Source organism: Aulostomus chinensis, chromosome 6, assembly GCF_037954235.1.
Source record: "Aulostomus chinensis isolate RoL2024-O1b breed Wild chromosome 6, RoL_Achi_v1.0, whole genome shotgun sequence".
Lineage (NCBI taxonomy): Eukaryota > Metazoa > Chordata > Actinopteri > Syngnathiformes > Aulostomidae > Aulostomus > Aulostomus chinensis.
Window position 1 is genome coordinate 14,953,708 of NC_141325.1, and position 18,522 is coordinate 14,972,229.

Genomic DNA, 18,522 nt, shown 5'->3' on the forward strand with positions numbered 1-18,522 from the left:
CGACCTGGTATTGTAAAGATGAATTAGTGTTTTGGTTAACATTGAAAAAGGTGGATTGTCTTTGGCCAGCCATTGCTTCACCTACATGGTGCATTGTGTGCACTTAAAACACAGTTTAAATTCAATAAAGACCTTTTAATTTTAAAGTTAGACGTATTGACATGCATTTTTAATCCGATGTTATCTTAACTTTCAAGCAAAAATGTCAACTTTTTACGATTGAAAATGTTATATTAATTTCCCGTATTTCCTCTCAAAATTACACAACACACCACAAAACGATCTAGCGCATACTTATATAGCACTGCCACTGAATACACGTATCTACACGAAACTTTACGACAAATACACTATTTCTGCTCGTGTTTACAATAGAAAGAAGAAACCTTCAATCTTAAGCGGGGTCCTGCACATACAGTATTATTGGGTGTTCCATGAATGACCTGTGGAGGGCAGCAATACACCTTTGATTCCTTTTATCCGCTCTAATATTCACCAGAAACAGACAGCGACACAAACACCCTCCGTACAACATTTTTCAACTCTGCGTGAAGTGTGTCCATGTACTTTGCTATGTTCTTTCGTCAGATCTTACGGACACAGCTAATCGGGACCAGAACGGCTCACCTCAGCCGTTTGCAAAATGTTTGCCGATCCGAGGTAGCTCCTCTAAAAACCACCAGTGTTTTTCTGGTTCTTATGTGCAGCATGACTGTCCCACCACTCCTGGTGGTGGCTGTGGGACAACTGCGGGGCCCCACCACCAAGAGGTCTGGATTGTATGCTAGTTAACGTCTAAACAGCGCCACAAACTGTTTCAAAGCTGTACAAACTTAGTTGCAATCCCATATTAGCTGTTTGAATGCTAGCTACTCTTGCTCACAGTCCCATATTAGATGTTTGTATGCTAGCTACTCTTGCTCACAGTCCCATATTAGCTGTTTGAATGCTAGCTACTCTTGCTCACAGTCCCATATTAGCTGTTTGAATGCTAGCTACTCTTGCTCACAGTCCCATATTAGCTGTTTGAATGCTAGCTACACTTGCACACAGTCCCATATTAGCTGTTTGAATGCTAGCTACTCTTGCTCACAGTCCCATCTTAGCTGTATGGGTTTTAGCTATACTTGCTTACTGTCCTACATTACTTGTTTATATGCTAGCTATAATTACTGACAGTTTTGTACTAGCTTTATGTGTTTTAGCTATACTTGTTTATAGTCTTTGAGTAGCTGTTTTTATGCTAGCTATAGTTACTGACAGTTTTGTACTAGCTGTTTTTGTTCTAGCTGTACTTGGTTACAGTCCTAGAGTAGCTGTTTGTATGCTAGCTATCATTATTGACAGGTTTGTACTAGCTGTATGTTTTTCAGCTATACTTGGTTACAGTCCAAGAGTAGCTGTTTCTAGTTATATTTGCTGACAGACTTGTATTTACAGTTTGAATGCTGACGATGTTTTCTTAGTTTCATTTTAGCTGTTTATATGGTTGGTATAGTTGCCGATAACCTCATATAAACTGTTTTATGGTAGCTATACTTTTGATTGCCATTTAGCAGTTCTTGAGTGGAAGTTGCATTGTCAGCCACTTTTTAATGTCCAGTGAGATTTCCTATCTTCTCATTATTCACTGTCATGTGTTGCTGACCCACAGAGACCTCTGTGCAGCAGAAGGGACGAAGTCGGGCTGGCACAGGCGGCCAGCATGAAATATGGCTCCCCAGCTCCCACCATCTTCTCCAAAGTGATTGACAAGAGCATCCCTGCAGATATTATTTATGAAGATGAGAAGGTAAAATGTCATCAAAATAGGTTATCTCATTTGGTTCATTCCATGTGGGGTCCAGATATACGTTAACATGTGTTGCAATGCAGATAAAGGGATTTAAAGTGCAACACAACAAGTAATACGTGTTTTTGTATGTTTATCAGTGTTTGGCTTTCAGGGATATCAGTCCACAGGCCCCTGTTCACTTCCTTGTTATTCCAAGGATCCCAATTCCAAGAATAAGTGAAGCCAAAGATGATGATGTTGAAGTAAGTGGTCCATTCTTTTGCTGCACCTGTTGATTTCCTTCTAGGGTTGTAGTTATGCTCTTTGCACCTAAAAAAAAATCATCTAAAACACACACTTAGAAACTAAAAATCAGAAATGCATCCAAAAAAAATGCAGATGCAATGGGAAATAAATTCCACAAAGTTAAATTTCATGCTGTAGTTTTACCAGTTACATATAAAGATCAATCTGTACCTTTTAATGTGGAGTATTTTTTTTTAAGTTGAAAGCCAGAAAAATCCATGAAATTAAAAACTACAAATACACAAAAACACCCACTAAATTCTGAGAAAGTCATGTAATTACTCATGTGAGCATTTTTTGACTTATACTCCCCTTTCCCAGCTATTGGGGCATTTGTTGGTTGTCGCCAAAAATGTTGCAAAGCAGGAATCTCTAACGGAAGGATACAGAGTGGGTAAGCCACCATTATTGATACAGTAATGGTAATTTTTTACATTATAAAGCTGCTTATAGATGCGTGTGTGTTTCTGTCCTCTGCAGTGATCAATGACGGGAAGCACGGCGCTCAGTCTGTCTACCACCTTCACATCCATGTCTTAGGAGGCAGACAGATGACCTGGCCACCAGGATAATGGTTTCATAGAACTTTGTGTGTCTTTTTTTCATGTTGACTGCCACAAATATGAAATATTATATGCTAGGTGTTGCTCATCCAAAAAAAAAACCTTCTCTCAGATGATTTTCTGTTCTAAAATATCCACCCACCTGTTAATCGGTCTTTGACGCATTTGAAGTAGAACTTTCTAATGCAGCTTCATGATACAGTTTCCATGACCTAAATATTGCTGGCCCGAACTGCTGGAGGTCCTGATGGAACTGTAAACGATGTTATAAGTGGGTCCTTAACATTTTCTGGAGGCAGATAAAAGAATGAAACCGTTGTGAGAAGTGAGACAGTTTCAGGATCGGAAGCGCACACGTAAGAAACAGCAGCTGAATGACGTCTGTTTCCCCCAGAGATGTTCCTGCGATTTAATTGCATTACTCGATCAAATCATACCAAAGTAACTGAATCGTGATGAATTCATTAAGCATCTCTTCTTTCCACAAGATGGCAAACCAACAACTTGTAAAAGCCCTATTTCCTCAGGGGAGTTTGGATTAAATCAGCTACAAGTTTGACGTGACAAAAGGCTTGAATTTTGCTGTATCACATATCAAAATATAAAGTATCCCAGGCTGATGCAGGTAGATCTTGCCTTCATCGGTGAGCTTGAGTAGGAAAAGGCTGGTGACCACTGACATGTGAATGAATGTAAAGGTTATCTTTCTTATGAATGCAATAAAGATGCGGTTTTCTATGTGGAAATCCAACAATTTTCTGACGTTACATTTGAAGTAAGAACATTATTGTCAACAGATAAACATCCAGATGCTGATGGCGACATGAAATAAGGAGTTTAACATGCTACAGATAATATACAATATGAATCTGTTGCATTATATTCTCAACTCAAATCATAGTACTAATGATTAGGGATAGGCTGATATTGTGACTCCAAGGCCGATACTGATTATTAGTGAGTCGAGCAGGATAATAAGTGACAGTAGCGGCGGATATTCAGTTGCAGCAAATGAAATATGAATCGCCAAAAATTTACAGCAATAGGAACTCCCAACATAAGGCTGCTTTTATATCAGTGTTTAATGGGAAGTTTCTGTAAACAATGCATGTTTTATAAAGTGCTTTAAGTGTAAACTGAACACATATGTGGAAGTCAACCAACATGTTATTTAGACACCTCCTAAAACGTGTGTGTGTGTATTTGGATGAACATTCAAGTGTCTCGAGTTCCCAGCAGGCTGTCACATGACTGAATGACAAAATTGACTTTTTTACAGACTTTCGTCAGAACAACGCTTTGTTTTCTTCTTCTCCTTTGTTAAGGAAAATGTCAATATCTAAGTTAAAAACTGACCAATGGATAAACGTTTGGTCCCTACTTTTGCTACTTTTATTAACAGATGAGAGTTTGTAGTTGTGATAGTGCCTTTCTAGGTACTGTAAGACTCTTGAGGGGAGGTGGGGGTGTTTTGAGAGATTATTCGAATCTAGAGAAAGACTAAAAATTAAAGCATCTGCAGATTTTAATAAACAAAAACGCCTTAAAATGGGCACCATAAAATAAGTTGCAGATAGACTGTTGTAAATGTGAGTGAAAATTCTTTGGATAAGTGAATATTTTATTAAAATTATTGGATAAAAATAATCCTGTCTTTTGTTTTAGCGTGTAGTGTTGTGTGCTTAATATTTATTAACAGTGAGTTTTGAATGTGAACTTTAGTGGCAGCAAGAGCCCCATCACCAATCATTCACAACCCCCGCAGACAGAAACAGCGAGGGTGAGACGGGAGACGGATGTGGCATGACTGGTCGTACGATTCAATAACCTTGGCGTTTGTGGGAGAGAACAAGCGTGAACTTTGTCCTATATTTACTTAAAAGTAGAAAGCTGTGGCATTCACGCAGCTGTGAAAAAAAAGGGTGCACTACAAGACAAAAAGGAAATGTGACACCTAAAAAAAAAAAAGAGTTTGGCTCTCGACAGTCCAAACTTACTGTGGTGAATACGAGTAAAAATCACACTGAAAATACAGATTTTTAAAAATTGGACCAAGAGAAAGGCAAATGAGATGCTGTACAACACATCCATCATTTTTTCTTTGTTTTAAGAAATATATACATATAATATATATAAATATGTATGTATGTGTATACATATGTGTGTGTGTATATGTATGTATATATATATGTGTGTATATATGTGTGTGTATTTATATTCGTATGTATATGTGTGTGCATATATGTATGTATATATGTATATATATAAAGTTACACAATTCTTTTCCAAATGTTGAATTGCTTTTTTATAGGTCAAAGTCTCTCCTGCTCATAAACTCAAGGAAACTTATCTAGTTTTATCTCAGACAGGATTTATCATGCCTGACTGATAAAGACTGTCCTAAAATAAGTCAATTTATTGATAGTAAAGCATTTTAAGACCTCTCTGAACCCACTCAGGCTCAGTTAAATCTCCATGCTATTGAGGACTGTTACCAATGTCAACATTTGTCAGCTGATATTACTATAAACAATGAAGACTGTGTGTCAGGTTTCAGGTCTTTTTCACCTTGTCAAGCGATAACCTTCGGTCAAGTTTGCTAGTGGATCTTTAACCGGTTGCCTCAGCACCAGCAGGTCTCCACCAGATCGTATAAATCCACCTGGAGGAGGTGTGAGCAGAGGGGATGCCCTCCTGCAAGGCTGCTATTGGCTAATCTTTACCTTTGTAGGGGCAACAGTTGAGCACCTGTACCGGGCGAAGGTTCATCTAGGTCCATCTTGAATCTCTTAATGCTTTCCAGCTCTGTCCCTGGAGGAGGTAGGCCGTCATTTAGTGTTCTATTTAACATTCAATTTTCCATTGTGTTGCATGAGATTATTTGTGTCAGCTTTGGTTTGATCTCCTGATCTTTACTGGGGACTAAGTGTACTTTAGGAAGATTTCCTCACCGAGCCGGACACAGAATATCTTTGTTTATTCGACATATTAGACTTCTGTTCTTTACTTGCATGATCAATACATTTCACAGTTCAATTTAAGAAAACAAAATACCCAGAAAACTCTCTGTGGGAGTCTTTTACGTGATAGCACTCTGACTTCGCCTGCCTCAAGGAAATGTTTTCCAATAGACACATGACTACAGAAAAAGAGTGTGAAATGAACAGGCTCCTGAACTTTATATAGAGTCAGCCAGGGAGGGAGTTATCAAAACCCCCTTCCTCATCATCAGCTCTGGTTAAAACTTATTCAAATAGTAGAACACATGAATTCCCAAGCCTCCTGGATCTTATCTTGACGTTGTGTGGATTTTCAGCTGGTCCTATATGTGAGTTTCCGTCATCATCTCTTTGACCTTTATACCTTATCTTTGGAGGTCTTCACTCCAGGTAGTTCTGAAGTCTGTATTGAAGTCTGTATCTCTGTTTTTTGGCTCAGTAAAATGTACTTTGCATAATCCCGACTTTGCCTTCGCCACTTCATATTGCCTCACTGTTATTTTGTAAGTCACATGAACTTTGGCCTGGAGGAATCTTGACCAAAGTTATCTTAAAAAAGCAGAGTGTTAGCTGAGAGGACAGATCTTAATCTCATGTGATATCCTTTATCTGTAATGTCAGCGAATGCGTCAAGAACCTTTGTTAAACTGAATTGTACCTCTTCAGATAGATGTGATTGTTTAAAGTACAGGTGATGTGGTTCTTCTGTTGCAGTATATACACACTAGGTGGCAGAATTTCTCTGTCTCCAGTAGAGAAGCAAGACAGCAGGGGCCTCTGTCTTTAATATATTTTTTAAGCTCAGTTGCTGGTTATCAGTAATAAGTGAGATAAGCATATCCTGCTTCTAAGTGCGATCATTCGCTAAAATTGTCCCCAAATTCTAAGGGCAAAATAAGAAAAAAAATGTCACAATTTTTTCTGGCACGAAAATCAGAGTTTCGACATGAAGACCAGTGCTGTACAGGAATCCCACTGTCGTTGCTGGTCATTGGCTCAAGCCTGTTGCAATGACTGTGGTAGTGTCATCTCATATAAATCGGCCATCAGTTGCCATTTCATAATCTCATCCGCATCAAGGGTCTTCAGTGAAGGAGTGTTTTTACATCATTCTCCTGTTATTTTCCAGCAAATTCAAGATGAGCGAGCAAGGAAATTGTGTTGTGAGCAATGGGGTCCCAGGCATGGATGGTCTCATTGAGAGGTAAAAACAAAAACAAAGTTAGATATCATGATCATTTTCACACACAATGATGTTCTGGATCTAATTGATCAATTCTGAACAGCTTAGTCTTCCTTCCCATCAGACAAACGTAAAGACTGAGACCCTTTCTGCTCTCACCATCAGCAGAGCTTCAACAGAGTCAGAGAACGCAGGGAACAAAGTGACCCAGAATGGGGGCATCGCTGCTGAACCACCTGACAATGAAGGACTTAAATCAGGTAAGAGTCTAATGTGAGAAAGAGGAACTAATTTGATTCCAAAGGCTTTTTTCTGATCTGAAGACAAAACAGGAGGTCTCAATGGCTCCTAATCCAATGTAACAGTACCAGAGACAAGCAACAGCTTAATGACCTCCACTGTGGAGATTTAATTTTTATTTGCATTTGTCTGTTTTTCTATCTGACCAGAAGCAGGATTACACAAAAACTATAATTTTCACTCAACCTTGCAAAGGATCAAACTCACCGAGGGAAGATCTGTGAATATTACAGTGTTTTACACACTGCAGATTCTTCTCTGTTTTTTTGGGGTTGAATATCCATTTCAGGCCTGTAAAAAAGCTGCTGGGGGGAGGGAGCACCACTTTTGTGTTCAGTGTTTACTCTGGAAACATTGAACCTGAAAAAGAGTTGTAAGAGATGCAATAAACAACTGTTTTAAAAAGTTTTAAAGCCAACAACAACAACAAAAAAATCAGCAAAAGTCATAGAATTTGGAAAAAATACAATTTCAAGGCCTGAAAAAAAAGTAAGAAAAACAAAACAAATAAAGCCACTGCATTTCAGAAAGGTTGTGGAAAATTGCTGGACAAATACCTGGACATTAGAGTGTATGGGATTCAGTTAGGATTCACTGAGGAAAAAATAGGTTCATATTGTTTTACTTTAATAAATGAGTATTGCATTGTAATTGTCATTGATTTTACTTAAAAATATTGTGACAAATTTTGACATGGATTTTCCTGTTTATTCTTCATGTGCAAGTGTTTCAAAGACTGTTCGGCTGTGAGAATTTACCTCAAATCCGTGGAAATATATTAATTAAGTTATCTAGATAACAAAGACAAAAACAATCATTTGCAAAGCTCTTTTCAAGGGTCAGAGTCATCAAATAAAACACAGACAGATCGATTTCGATTCATTGGATATTACCCAAAGCCAGACAAGTTTCACGTCAAGTATTGTGTGAATTGATGATAATTAAACGCAAGCTCTTCCGACAGGTATTTCCGCATTTTTGCAGGTTTCTATTGAATTTCACGAGTCTGAAATGGGTGTTTTTTTCCCCCTTCAGTGGTAGAAAGTTCAAAGGTCATTGATTTTCACATTATAGTAAAAAGCTTTGCACAGAACTAATGTGAAGTCAGCGTAGGCAACCTGGGTACATCCCCAGCCTGCAGGCGCATTACATGTTGGTCCAGACACAGCTGACCTGACATACAATGAATCGGTGCAGTTTAAGGCACAAAAGCGACCACGAGAATTTTTGAAAGTTCACAACTTCTTTGTTCGGTGCGCTTCCAGGTTGAATCAGCATCAGTGAAAACTGACTTTTTTTTGTTCAGTTTTTCCTGAATGTAGTTTTTGATGTGTGAGAAGAGGAACAGGACCTCTGGAATTAAAGGGGGAAGCATTTATGTGTCAGACCAACAACTTAAACCTGTGCTTAATAAAGCCCAGTCGAATGTAAGTCAGCAAGATCTACTGGTTCCCAGGGAGATGGATTACCCTCCGCTCTCTGGTCTTTGACAGCTCCGAACGTTCATGAAAGCAGCTGCAACTCTGTGAAAGCTACTGTGATTACTAATATTTGAAACACAGACATTCTCTTTCTTTTATTATTTCGCGCAAAACGACAAACAGAAAAAAATGGGCAGGTCAAATATAACAATACAAGTATAAAAGTACTCTATTATATTCTATTCTATAGTCTTGATAGGCGGTGCCCAAACATCGTCCCTCAGAGAGCCCAAACCGAAACTTAATAGAGGAACATCCAGTTTATGACCAGCTGCAATGTTACATCAGACCGACATCCTGCAGTGTTACTGCGCTTCCTGATCAGATTGTGGAAAGAATTATTAAAAATAAGGGATCCAGCATATAAAAGATACATTTTTTTACCACTCAATAAATAATGCAAAAAGTAGTGTATTTTTTTCAATATGTATCTACTTATTATTCTTCCTATTGTAGGTTTTTAATTATCCGTCCTGTCATTGTTATTATCATCATCTTTATTGTTATTTCAAATCAAACGTAACGGCAGCTCTTGTTTAAACGGTTAAGTTATGAGATTTTAGAAAAAGTCCTTTTATGCTTTCTTACCTTAATGAAACATACAAAGAACTGGTATTTATAATATATTGTGTGTAAAAAGGAAGTGAAATTACTCTAATATGAATGATTCACACACACACACACACACACACACACGTACACACGCACACACGCACACTAACACGTACACACAGTCGAAAAAGTGAATATGGAATCATTCATGTGCAATCATTAACACAACAATAGGATAGTTACAGATTATTATCAGTATAGATTTTAAAGGTGCAGTCTGGGGTCAAATTTTAAAACACTTGACAAAGTATTTAAACCGCATGCTTCTGATATGAAGACAAAAATGCACCTGCAGCCAAAGACAGAGAGATGAAAAACTTCTAAATTAACTGAGGGTTGAAGTTGGTTTGACAAATTTTAAAAGGAAGCTGACAAGCAACGGCAGGAATATGAATCAACCTTGTGCATTTTTAAGAAAATAAATGGCCCATAATACTATCGCTGTTCATCTCGGTTTAATATTTATCATTTTGTGTGCAAACTGTAATCCTCCCTCCAAACCTGCTTGGCAGGTAGGCAGTGACATTTGACACCTCCCGACCTCATCTCAGGTAACACTCACCTGTTTGCTACACCAACAGTGAATCCTGAAGCCTCAGGGGGCTCTAGAGATGTCTGCAGCCACAGCTCACTCTTCACTCTTCTCCTCAAGTGCAACTTTGCTCTGTCTTCTTGGTGTGGCGTTCGTCTTCTTAATTTGACTTGATACCGATGGCGGGTAAATGCAGCTGTCCCTGTTGTCCCCAAGCAGAGGAGCCGAAGCCCGTTCCCCTGCCAACGACACATGTAGCAACAACTCTGGCCCCAGCAGACCAACTATGGAGCACCAGCAGAGACAAAGCAGTCAGGCTGAGGATGGAGGGCTCAGGGCCGGCATCAGAGACTCCCATCACAATCCATCAGATGTTCCTGGAGACGGTAGAAAGCTTCGGGGATCACCCAGCCTTGGCTTCCAAGAAAGAGGACCAGTGGGTCACCCTCACCTGGAGGCAGTACTATGAACAGTGTCGAGCAGCTGCCAAAAGTTTTCTAAAGGTTTGTCTGTCGATGGATTTAAATATGGATGCGGAGAACTACAACAGCGCAGTCAGTAAACACTGGAGCTGTGACACATGTTTCTGTGTACTTCAGTTCGTTTCATTTTGAATGAAACCTGTTCAGGAGTGTAAGAATTAGATGAACAATGTTTTGATCTAAACAAGTCGTCGAGTCTAACAATGCCTAACACACCCAACCTCTTTACAAAAGGGAAATGTAATTTAGTTTGTTGGAAACACTAATTAGCTCTCGCAGGGATGCTCTGAAGAATTTCACCGGACTTGACTTCTTTTCCCCGTTCCTTTTATTTTATTTTATTTTTTTTTATTGCAGGGGAATATTGTTGTTAGTCTGGTTTATCAACGGCTAAATAAACCAGGCTTTTTAAAAGATTAAGGTAAATTAAGTCAAAATAAACCGACTGCATGTTAGCTTATCCTGGTTTTGGTTCTTTCTGTTAAGTTAATAGGCTCTTTTATTTCTTGATGTGAAATCCGCCTTGACAAGTAAGTTTGTTGCAAGCTGTCAGATGCAGGATAAAAAGCTGCAGGTTGTAGGTTGTATGGAACAGAACACCTGCAAACCTTCTTGCAGCTGAATGTCAGCAGGTCAAACTACTGGCTGCATCAGTCATTCTAAGCCCACAGAAGCAAAAAAAAAAAAATGAAAATGCTCTGCTAACGCTGCCTGGTTTGCCATCTGTACTGTTTCATCTCACACTGTAATCTCGTAAGAGTGAGAACAGGTTACTGAAAACTAACACTTGGGCGTGTGAAATTCACAGCTTGCATTACGTCTCCCATTTCACAGTCCATGATGTTTGCGTCCCATCAAGTGTAGTTACTGTAAAAGTAGGTCAAATGTAATGGAGGCACTGTGCCATTAAAGATAGATATGCTCCTTTGTAGCTGGGGCTGGAGCGCTACCACGGCGTGGGGGTCCTTGGCTTCAACTCTCCTGAGTGGTTCATCGCAGACATTGGCTGCATCTTGGCGGGGTAAGGTCACACTGAGGGAGCTGAAACTGGAGCGCACCAGATTGCTTTTAGATATGGTAGGACACGATGTACTTCAAGTTTTTGAGGATTTTTTCATGTGTGGCAGATAATTGCAACTAATTTCTGCATAAATTTGTCTCCACATCCGTGTTGGTTGCAGCAGTGAAAAAAACCATGATGTGTTTCAAAGCTTCATGAACAAAGATATTGTGTTTATTCAACGTTTACAGAAAACAGCCGTCAAATATTTAAAAAAAATGTTCATCTAACTGGACTGTATGATGAAGAAATCCTCAAATTCAAGAAGCTTCAGTTTGGACAACGTCGCTTTAAATGAATAAACAATTTGTCAGTTATCAAAAGAGATGCAGATTAATTTTCTGCCAATCTTAGAACAGATTGTTTTTTGAATCAAATCTGTGTTCAGGATAGTTTTATTCTCCATTGACTTGCGTCTTAGGGGCCTGGCAACTGGCATCTACACCACCAACTCGCCTGAAGCTTGCCAGTATGTGGCTGCCAACTGCGAGGCCAACGTCCTGGTTGTGGAGAACCACAAACAGCTTGAAAAAATCCTGCAGGTACAGAGTTATAATACAGCATCAGCCCTTACTGTAGATCTGCTCCGTCAAAATACTTCCTTGAAAGTTTGACTTGCGCCAACAGGTCAAAGATCAACTACCTCTTCTGAAAGCCATCGTCCAATACAAAGGCGAGCTGCAGCAGAGGGCGCCGTTCCTGTATACAGTACGTTTACCTGCCATACTGGTTGGGACGATAACTGCATCATTACAGAACTGTGACTGAGCTCAGATGTTGCAGGTTCAATTCAGTTAGGCTCTTGCATCTGTTTCTGTAGTGGACAGAGTTTATGAAGCTGGGACAGGACGTGCCTGATGAGCAGCTGGATGCCATGATTGACAGTCTTCGAGCAAACGAGTGCTGTACCCTCATCTATACATCAGGAACCACTGGAAACCCTAAAGGTGTCATGTTGAGTCATGACAATGTGAGTAATTAGAGCAGGTTACTTTAAGTGTATTAACATGACCAGTCTCCATTCAGATGTCGTTTATACCTTCGTTTCATTTGATCTCAGACAGGTAAGGCAGCTGGATTCACTAGATCACGACTTCATGCATAATCGATCCAGCCAGGCTTTAAAACAGCCGCTTGTGTCCACACCAACAGTGATTTAGGCCAAGTTATAGGTGTGGTTTATATGTAATGACAGTGAAACTTTTTTAAATAACAATGCCGTCTTCTGAAGTAGCTACTAGAAATGCTGCTATTACGTCACTTCTATCAGAGGTTGAGCGCGCTTCCTCTTTGAAAGTAATTTTTTTGCTGATTGCTTTACTCGATGAAAAAAATTATTTCTCTCTTCGACGGAATAACTTTGGCTTCCATGTGAGTTTATCTAACTAACTGGTTAAAATTTGCGTGATAGACGCTATTCAATCATCCGCTGAGTATTTCTTGTAAGTGCTTGCTTTTTTCCAAAAACATGTAATGAACTAGCTGGTCTGTCAGGTTCTTTTTGAAAACAATTTGCAACTCTTGATTGATTTTGGAGATTTAAAAAAAAATAAAGATGTAAAAACATGATCTTGTGGGTTATGAAGAAAAAAACAATCAGTAAGAATAATACAAGTATGAACATTACTGGACTTACAACGATCAACAAAGTATGCTGCATTGGTATAACGAGACAAGATGACAAGAACAGGACCCAAGATCAAGCCTTGGGGAACTCCAGGTACAGATTAGACATCAGATGTTTTAGTGTACCAGGTTGACATCAGTCAGAACTTAGTTTACAAAACTTTATGACAATTTTCCTTTCTGCCAATGTTCAGCTTACATGGACAGCCAAGACTGCAGGTTCCCTGGTCCATCTGAACTATGCTGAGGAGGTGGTGATCAGCTACCTGCCACTCAGCCATGTGGCAGCACAAGTCAATGACATGTGGATCTGTATGCGGTTTGCTGGGACCACCTACTTCGCAGAGCCAGATGCCCTCAAGGTTCAGACTCCCTTTGATGTGCAAATACTGGATTGTCAATAAAGGCTGTTTAATGTTGTAATTATAATCCAATTCATATTCCAGGGCTCCTTAGGAGCAACACTGAAAGAGGTGCATCCAACATCTTTCCTGGGAGTTCCTCGTGTGTGGGAGAAGATGCAGGAGAAGATGAAAGCTGTCGGTGCAAAGGCATCCCCATTTAAGAGGAGAATGGCGGACTGGGCGAAGTCCATCGGACTGCAGTACAACTATAGTGCCATGAACGGGTGAGACAACAACAAGGAGCTTTGTTAACAGGGAATAATTGCCACTGTTTACGTCTTTTTATTTTTTAACAATGCCTGTGTTATCCAGCAAGGATATGTGGAACCAGTCAACCTCTTTGCGTGAGTTTGTGAAAGACACCGCCCTTTGCAAACTGCTGTGGCACAGATGATCAGTTTTGAAATTTCTCATAAATTATTATGGTTTACTTTGGCATGCTGATGGTGTCACTTTCATTTCTTTTCTTTTTTTTTCTTGGCATACAGGGAAAACCAGGTACCCTGGGGCTTCACGCTGGCTAACAATCTGGTCTTCAAGACGGTGCGTGCTGCTCTGGGCTTGGATCGCTGCAAGATTTGCTTCACAGGTGCTGCCCCAATCACTAAAGAAACTCTGGAATATTTCATGAGCCTCAACATCATCTTGTTGGAACTCTATGGTATGAGTGAAAGCTCTGGGCCTCACACCGTTTCTACCAACAGTGACTACCACATCGCGAGGTGAGCAGCAAAGCCTTTGCATTGGTTTGGTTTGCAAACTGGTGAAAAAAATCTTCTTGTGGTTTTCTCTTATCCATACTGAGGTGCAGTGAATAGGATTTGGACCTGTTTTAATGTTCTCATTCTTTTTGCAAAATGTAGCAATTCTTGCACAGGATACCTGTCTGTGCCATAGAGAAAAGATGGACCAGACAGGAAGACAGTCCAGGCACTCCACGATATATGAGAAAAATATTTCAACATAAAACACGTTTGTTGATGACCTGACAAACTCAGTAATTCCCCATCATCCTCATGCGTATTTGGTCCTATTTACAATGATAGAATTCTGACATTTGAAACTAAAATGAATAACACTGTTCAACGTAATTCTCTCTAAATTTCAGCATGTTAACATTGGTATTTTGCATAAAAACCATTGTGTGCTTTCTTTGAATTACGCTCGGTACTACAATGTGATTCAGTTTGGTAACTCTCAGAGACCAGCAGTGACAGAAGAGATAGAAAAGCCCATTGTTTAATAATACAAGAGTGAGTTAAAAACATCCAGAGGAAGAACAAGATAATAAATATCACTTGGATGGGATGGTAACAATGTCAATAACACCAACAACAATGTACAAAGGACAACATAAAAAGCAGTATAAAACTTCTTGCATAATAGTTTGAATTTCAATGCTCAATGCATGAACAAAAATTTGAAAGTGTGTGTGTGTGTGTGTGTGTGTGTGTGTGTGTGTGTGTGTGTGTATTTTGAACTCGACTAATTGCTGTACTTCAGTACAGCCTAACAGTGCTGCTAGCGTTGACGTATGGAAATCATTGATAACTGATGATGTCATCATTTCCTGATTTTTTTTCCCAGCTGTGGAAAGGTGATGCCAGGCTGCAAGGTGAAACTGGAGAATTCAGACAAAGACGGGAATGGAGAGATCTGCTTCTGGGGGCGGAACGTCTTCATGGGCTACCTGAACATGCAAGAAAAAACAGAAGAGGCTCTTGACCATGATGGCTGGCTGCACTCTGGAGACCTGGGAAGATTTGACCAGCATGACTTCCTGTACATCACAGGAAGGATAAAAGGTGAGTTCTGCTCAGTTCAGCTCCACTGTTAAATATCAGGACCACGGGAGACATTTGGGACACCTCAGTGAGGAGTCATTCAGGTTTTGGGACACCATGCCTGCAGTATTGATACGTTTGAAAGCTGCCCAACATGAGACAGTCTGCTGTCAGCTTATTGGATGCAAACTTTGTTGAGGCAGTTGGTCTTGTTCCATTTCCTTTACTTCCGGGGGCTAGATGTTGTTTTTGGAACATGTCATAAAGGTGCTGCACCCAAGAATATATTTACTCTCTCTGAAATTGGCACATTCTGAGCTTGTGTTTTTCTTTGATTGTCAATGCTAACTTTGGCATCAACAGAGCACAACTGATTTAGTGACACTATAAATTCCTGTATCTACCAAACTGTTTTTTGTTTTTACAGTTATGTTTTAAAAAAAGTAATATCCTCAAAAGTAAAAAGATAAAAAATGTCAGCACACAAGTGTAGTCAAAAGGGCAAGGAGGAGGGTTTGTGAGATTTTGTAGTCAAGCATGTGTTAATGAGTAAACTCAACTAGTTAGTGCTCCTCCACCGTTGTTGTCAGCATTTGTGTGGGGTGTAATGGTTGGTCTTTGTTGGTTTTGTCCTGAAAACCACAGAGGAAACAGTTACCAGTATGGTGTCAGAACCAATCAGACAACATACCCATGGTTAGCACCTGCCAGGGAAAAAACTAAGCTCTGCATTGAAAACGATAAAAAAAGATGGGCTGGCCTCAGAAAGAAACTTTGGTGGACACAGACCCTGATCTCAGAACTCCATTTTGCTTCATCCAACACTGAAGATATTTATCGCACGTTTATCACTCTCTCGCTTGTACAGAGCTGATCATCACTGCTGGTGGAGAGAACATCCCTCCTGTGCCCATCGAAGATGCAGTGAAGGCTGAGACGCCCATCATAAGCAACGCCATGCTGATCGGAGACAAACTCAAGTTCCTGTCCATGCTGCTCACGCTCAAAGTAACTGGGCTGCTGCTCCTGCACACAGTCACAGCTGCCACGCAAACACAGAAAACATGACCCTTCTCTCTGACTCTTCAGTGTGTCGTGGATGATAATGGCGAGCCCACAGATGAGCTGACCCCCGAGGCTTTGGCATTCTGCCAGAGTTGTGGAGTCACAGCAACAAAAGTGTCAGAGATCGTGGCTAACAAGGAGCCAGCCATCTACAAAGCCATCCAGGAGGGCATTGAGCGCGTCAATGCTCGAGCAACATCCAACGCTCAGAAGATCCAAAAGTGGGTCATACTGGAACAAGATTTCTCCATTGGTGGAGGAGAACTCGGTAAGTAGATGACGTTCCGTTTGTTTGTTTCTTTTACAAGCCTTTGAAACTGGAACAAAGTCATTACATAATATTGAGAAGTATCTACTGCCACGTTTACCTCATGAAAACTCAATCAACTCTTGAACCTGTGACTGTGACACAAACCAGACAACATTCCTGCACATTTGCTCCTCTGAAACATTTTCTAAAGCTTCAGATCACATGATGATATCGTGCAGCAGAGACTGAATTTTCAGCGGAGATTTTCTTTGAATGAGCCCACATGTCCTCTTTGTGTGTGCAGGACCCACCATGAAACTGAGGAGGCCTGTTGTTGTGAAGATGTACCAGGAGATCATCAATGAACTGTACCAAGTGGCCTCAGAAAAACAGTAGACCCTACAGTGATAAAACGGTCATGAAGAATGACAGTCATGACAGCTCGGGGCATGCTGGTGGACATTCCGTTGTCCTTGAACACATCACCTTAAGAAATGTTTAAACCTTAATGTTGACCTTTGACCTGCAAGTGCAAATGAAGATTCTAATTTTAGGTTGTTGATCAGAAATAAATCTGATTGTGTTTTATTTAAAGGAAAGGAGGTTTTTGCTGCTACGTTTAAAATGTTTTCCAGAAACTGAATTTGTTGTTGGTTCTGAATCAATATTTAAGATGTTAAATGTACATACACTTTTACAGTTTACTTTTTGTAAATAAACTTAACTATCATAGCCAAACCTTGCCATTAATGCAGGAGCATGGCAGCACTACAATGACAAGAAACTTTAAGCCACATTGTCTTGCAAGCGGAAAATGTCTCACATTTGTTGTTAGCACATAGACACACACTTGCTAGTTTATTAGTCATTGTAAAAGTAGTATTATACAACATCTCTACAATGTCTTTGTATGAGCTGGTTAATTTTTTAAAGATGTACTTCACTCAAGAAGTGTATTGTACTCTTTTAGTTTACACAAATAAATGTTATGAGATCAGAAAGGCATTTATTCACATCTGCAGCAATTAATTGTGACTCCAGTATGCTGAAAGAGCCAGCTATGTACTATTTAGCTTGAAGCTCATTGCTAGCAACAGCAAATTGTGCAAAAATTCTTTACATTCCGTATTTTTATTGTTAATCAGCGCATTGAGCACTTGGCTAGATGGAGAAGATGTTGAATTTACTGGATGATGCACTTCATAGCGTGTAAATAATCATTTTTGGGCAGTTTTGTTTTATCATCGCTGTAAGTTGCCATTAGCTTCAAGCTAAGTACACATGGCTGATTCTTCCTGCGTGCTGAGGTCACTGAAGTCTGATGCAGGAGGCACAGAAATGCCTTTGAGAGCTCAAAACACTTATTTATGAGTATTTGAAAGGTCAACTCACTTTTTGGGTGAATCATCACTTACTTGCCCAAGTATGGGTACCCAATGTTTTGTTAACCTTTTCCAAATAAATCAAAACCTTTATCTAACCACTTCAATAACAGTAATATAAAAATATTAGAATGCTGATGAAGAGTAGTTTTGATGGGCTGTTGTATTTTACTCCGATTGTTTTACGAGATGTACCTAATAAATTGGCAAGCGTAGAAAGCAAGTGTATTTTATTTTGAAGGAGAGAGATTTTTATTTTCATTTTACTGCTTTTAGTATCACCCGCTCATTGTTCTGAAGACTTAAGGTAATGTTTGAGTAAGTGTTAGGACGGTATTTAAGAAGATTAAAGCTGACTTTTTTTTTTGCCAGAGCTTCTCCATGTACAGTTTGAAAAACATTAATATCTTTATTTTTTGATGGGGCTTTCCATCAAATTGTCAATAAAAATTGAGTGATTTTGAGAAACCTTGTTTCTGCTATTTCTTTGTCTTTTTTTTGGGGGGGGGTGGGTGATTATATAGCTTGAGACGAAAAAGTAGGCGCATATTTGTATGTGTGCACTCATTTTAAAAGGGGTTTGAACTACTGCCATGACAGTGTTCTCAGTAAAACAAAGGTGCTGTCCAAAAGAAGCTCCCTGGGGCTTCTGTTTAGCTCTTCAATTATTGATAATCTTGCTGACGAGGGTCACTTGAGAAAATGGGCTGTCTGTCATT

General features: G+C 39.7%; 2 protein-coding genes across 4 annotated transcripts; both read left to right on the forward strand.

Annotated features, from left to right (window-relative positions):
• The first annotated feature begins 483 nt into the window (after positions 1-483).
• Positions 484-4,839, forward strand: hint2 (histidine triad nucleotide binding protein 2). 3 transcript variants are annotated; one of them, XM_086205392.1, is made up of 5 exons: positions 484-660; positions 1,655-1,792; positions 1,933-2,037; positions 2,402-2,470; positions 2,561-4,839. In XM_086205392.1, the coding sequence occupies exons 1-5, from the start codon at positions 562-564 to the stop codon at positions 2,561-2,563; spliced, it is 414 nt and encodes a 137-aa protein (XP_086061518.1). In that variant the 5' UTR covers positions 484-561; the 3' UTR covers positions 2,564-4,839. The 3 variants fall into 3 exon arrangements, with proteins under 3 accessions (XP_086061518.1, XP_086061517.1, XP_086061519.1); XM_086205391.1 differs by having other exon boundaries at positions 488-660; positions 2,402-2,474; positions 2,561-4,834; XM_086205393.1 differs by having other exon boundaries at positions 492-770; positions 2,402-2,474; positions 2,561-4,836.
• A 1,082-nt stretch (positions 4,840-5,921) lies between these two features.
• On the forward strand, positions 5,922-18,245 carry LOC147260238 (long-chain-fatty-acid--CoA ligase ACSBG2-like). The gene is made up of 15 exons (XM_086206713.1): positions 5,922-5,971; positions 6,772-6,846; positions 6,991-7,085; positions 9,967-10,253; positions 11,165-11,253; positions 11,714-11,834; positions 11,920-12,000; positions 12,113-12,262; positions 13,113-13,280; positions 13,365-13,546; positions 13,811-14,044; positions 14,910-15,127; positions 15,975-16,114; positions 16,196-16,439; positions 16,726-18,245. Exons 2-15 carry the CDS (start codon positions 6,782-6,784, stop codon positions 16,815-16,817), a joined length of 2,166 nt encoding a protein of 721 aa, XP_086062839.1. The 5' UTR covers positions 5,922-5,971; positions 6,772-6,781; the 3' UTR covers positions 16,818-18,245.
• The last annotated feature ends 277 nt before the right edge of the window (positions 18,246-18,522 follow it).

Excerpts from the sequence above, each read along its gene's own strand:
- hint2 (XM_086205391.1), top strand. The coding sequence starts at position 562 with ATGTACTTTGCTATGTTCTTTCGTCAGATCTTACGGACACAGCTAATC. Across the intron at positions 661-1,654 it reads AAAATGTTTGCCGATCCGAG|AGACCTCTGTGCAGCAGAAG; the intron begins GTAGCTCCTCTA and ends GCTGACCCACAG. Across the intron at positions 2,475-2,560 it reads AACGGAAGGATACAGAGTGG|TGATCAATGACGGGAAGCAC; the intron begins GTAAGCCACCAT and ends TGTCCTCTGCAG.
- LOC147260238 (XM_086206713.1), top strand. The coding sequence starts at position 6,782 with ATGAGCGAGCAAGGAAATTGTGTTGTGAGCAATGGGGTCCCAGGCATG. Across the intron at positions 12,263-13,112 it reads TCATGTTGAGTCATGACAAT|CTTACATGGACAGCCAAGAC; the intron begins GTGAGTAATTAG and ends GCCAATGTTCAG. Across the intron at positions 13,547-13,810 it reads AACTATAGTGCCATGAACGG|GGAAAACCAGGTACCCTGGG; the intron begins GTGAGACAACAA and ends CTTGGCATACAG.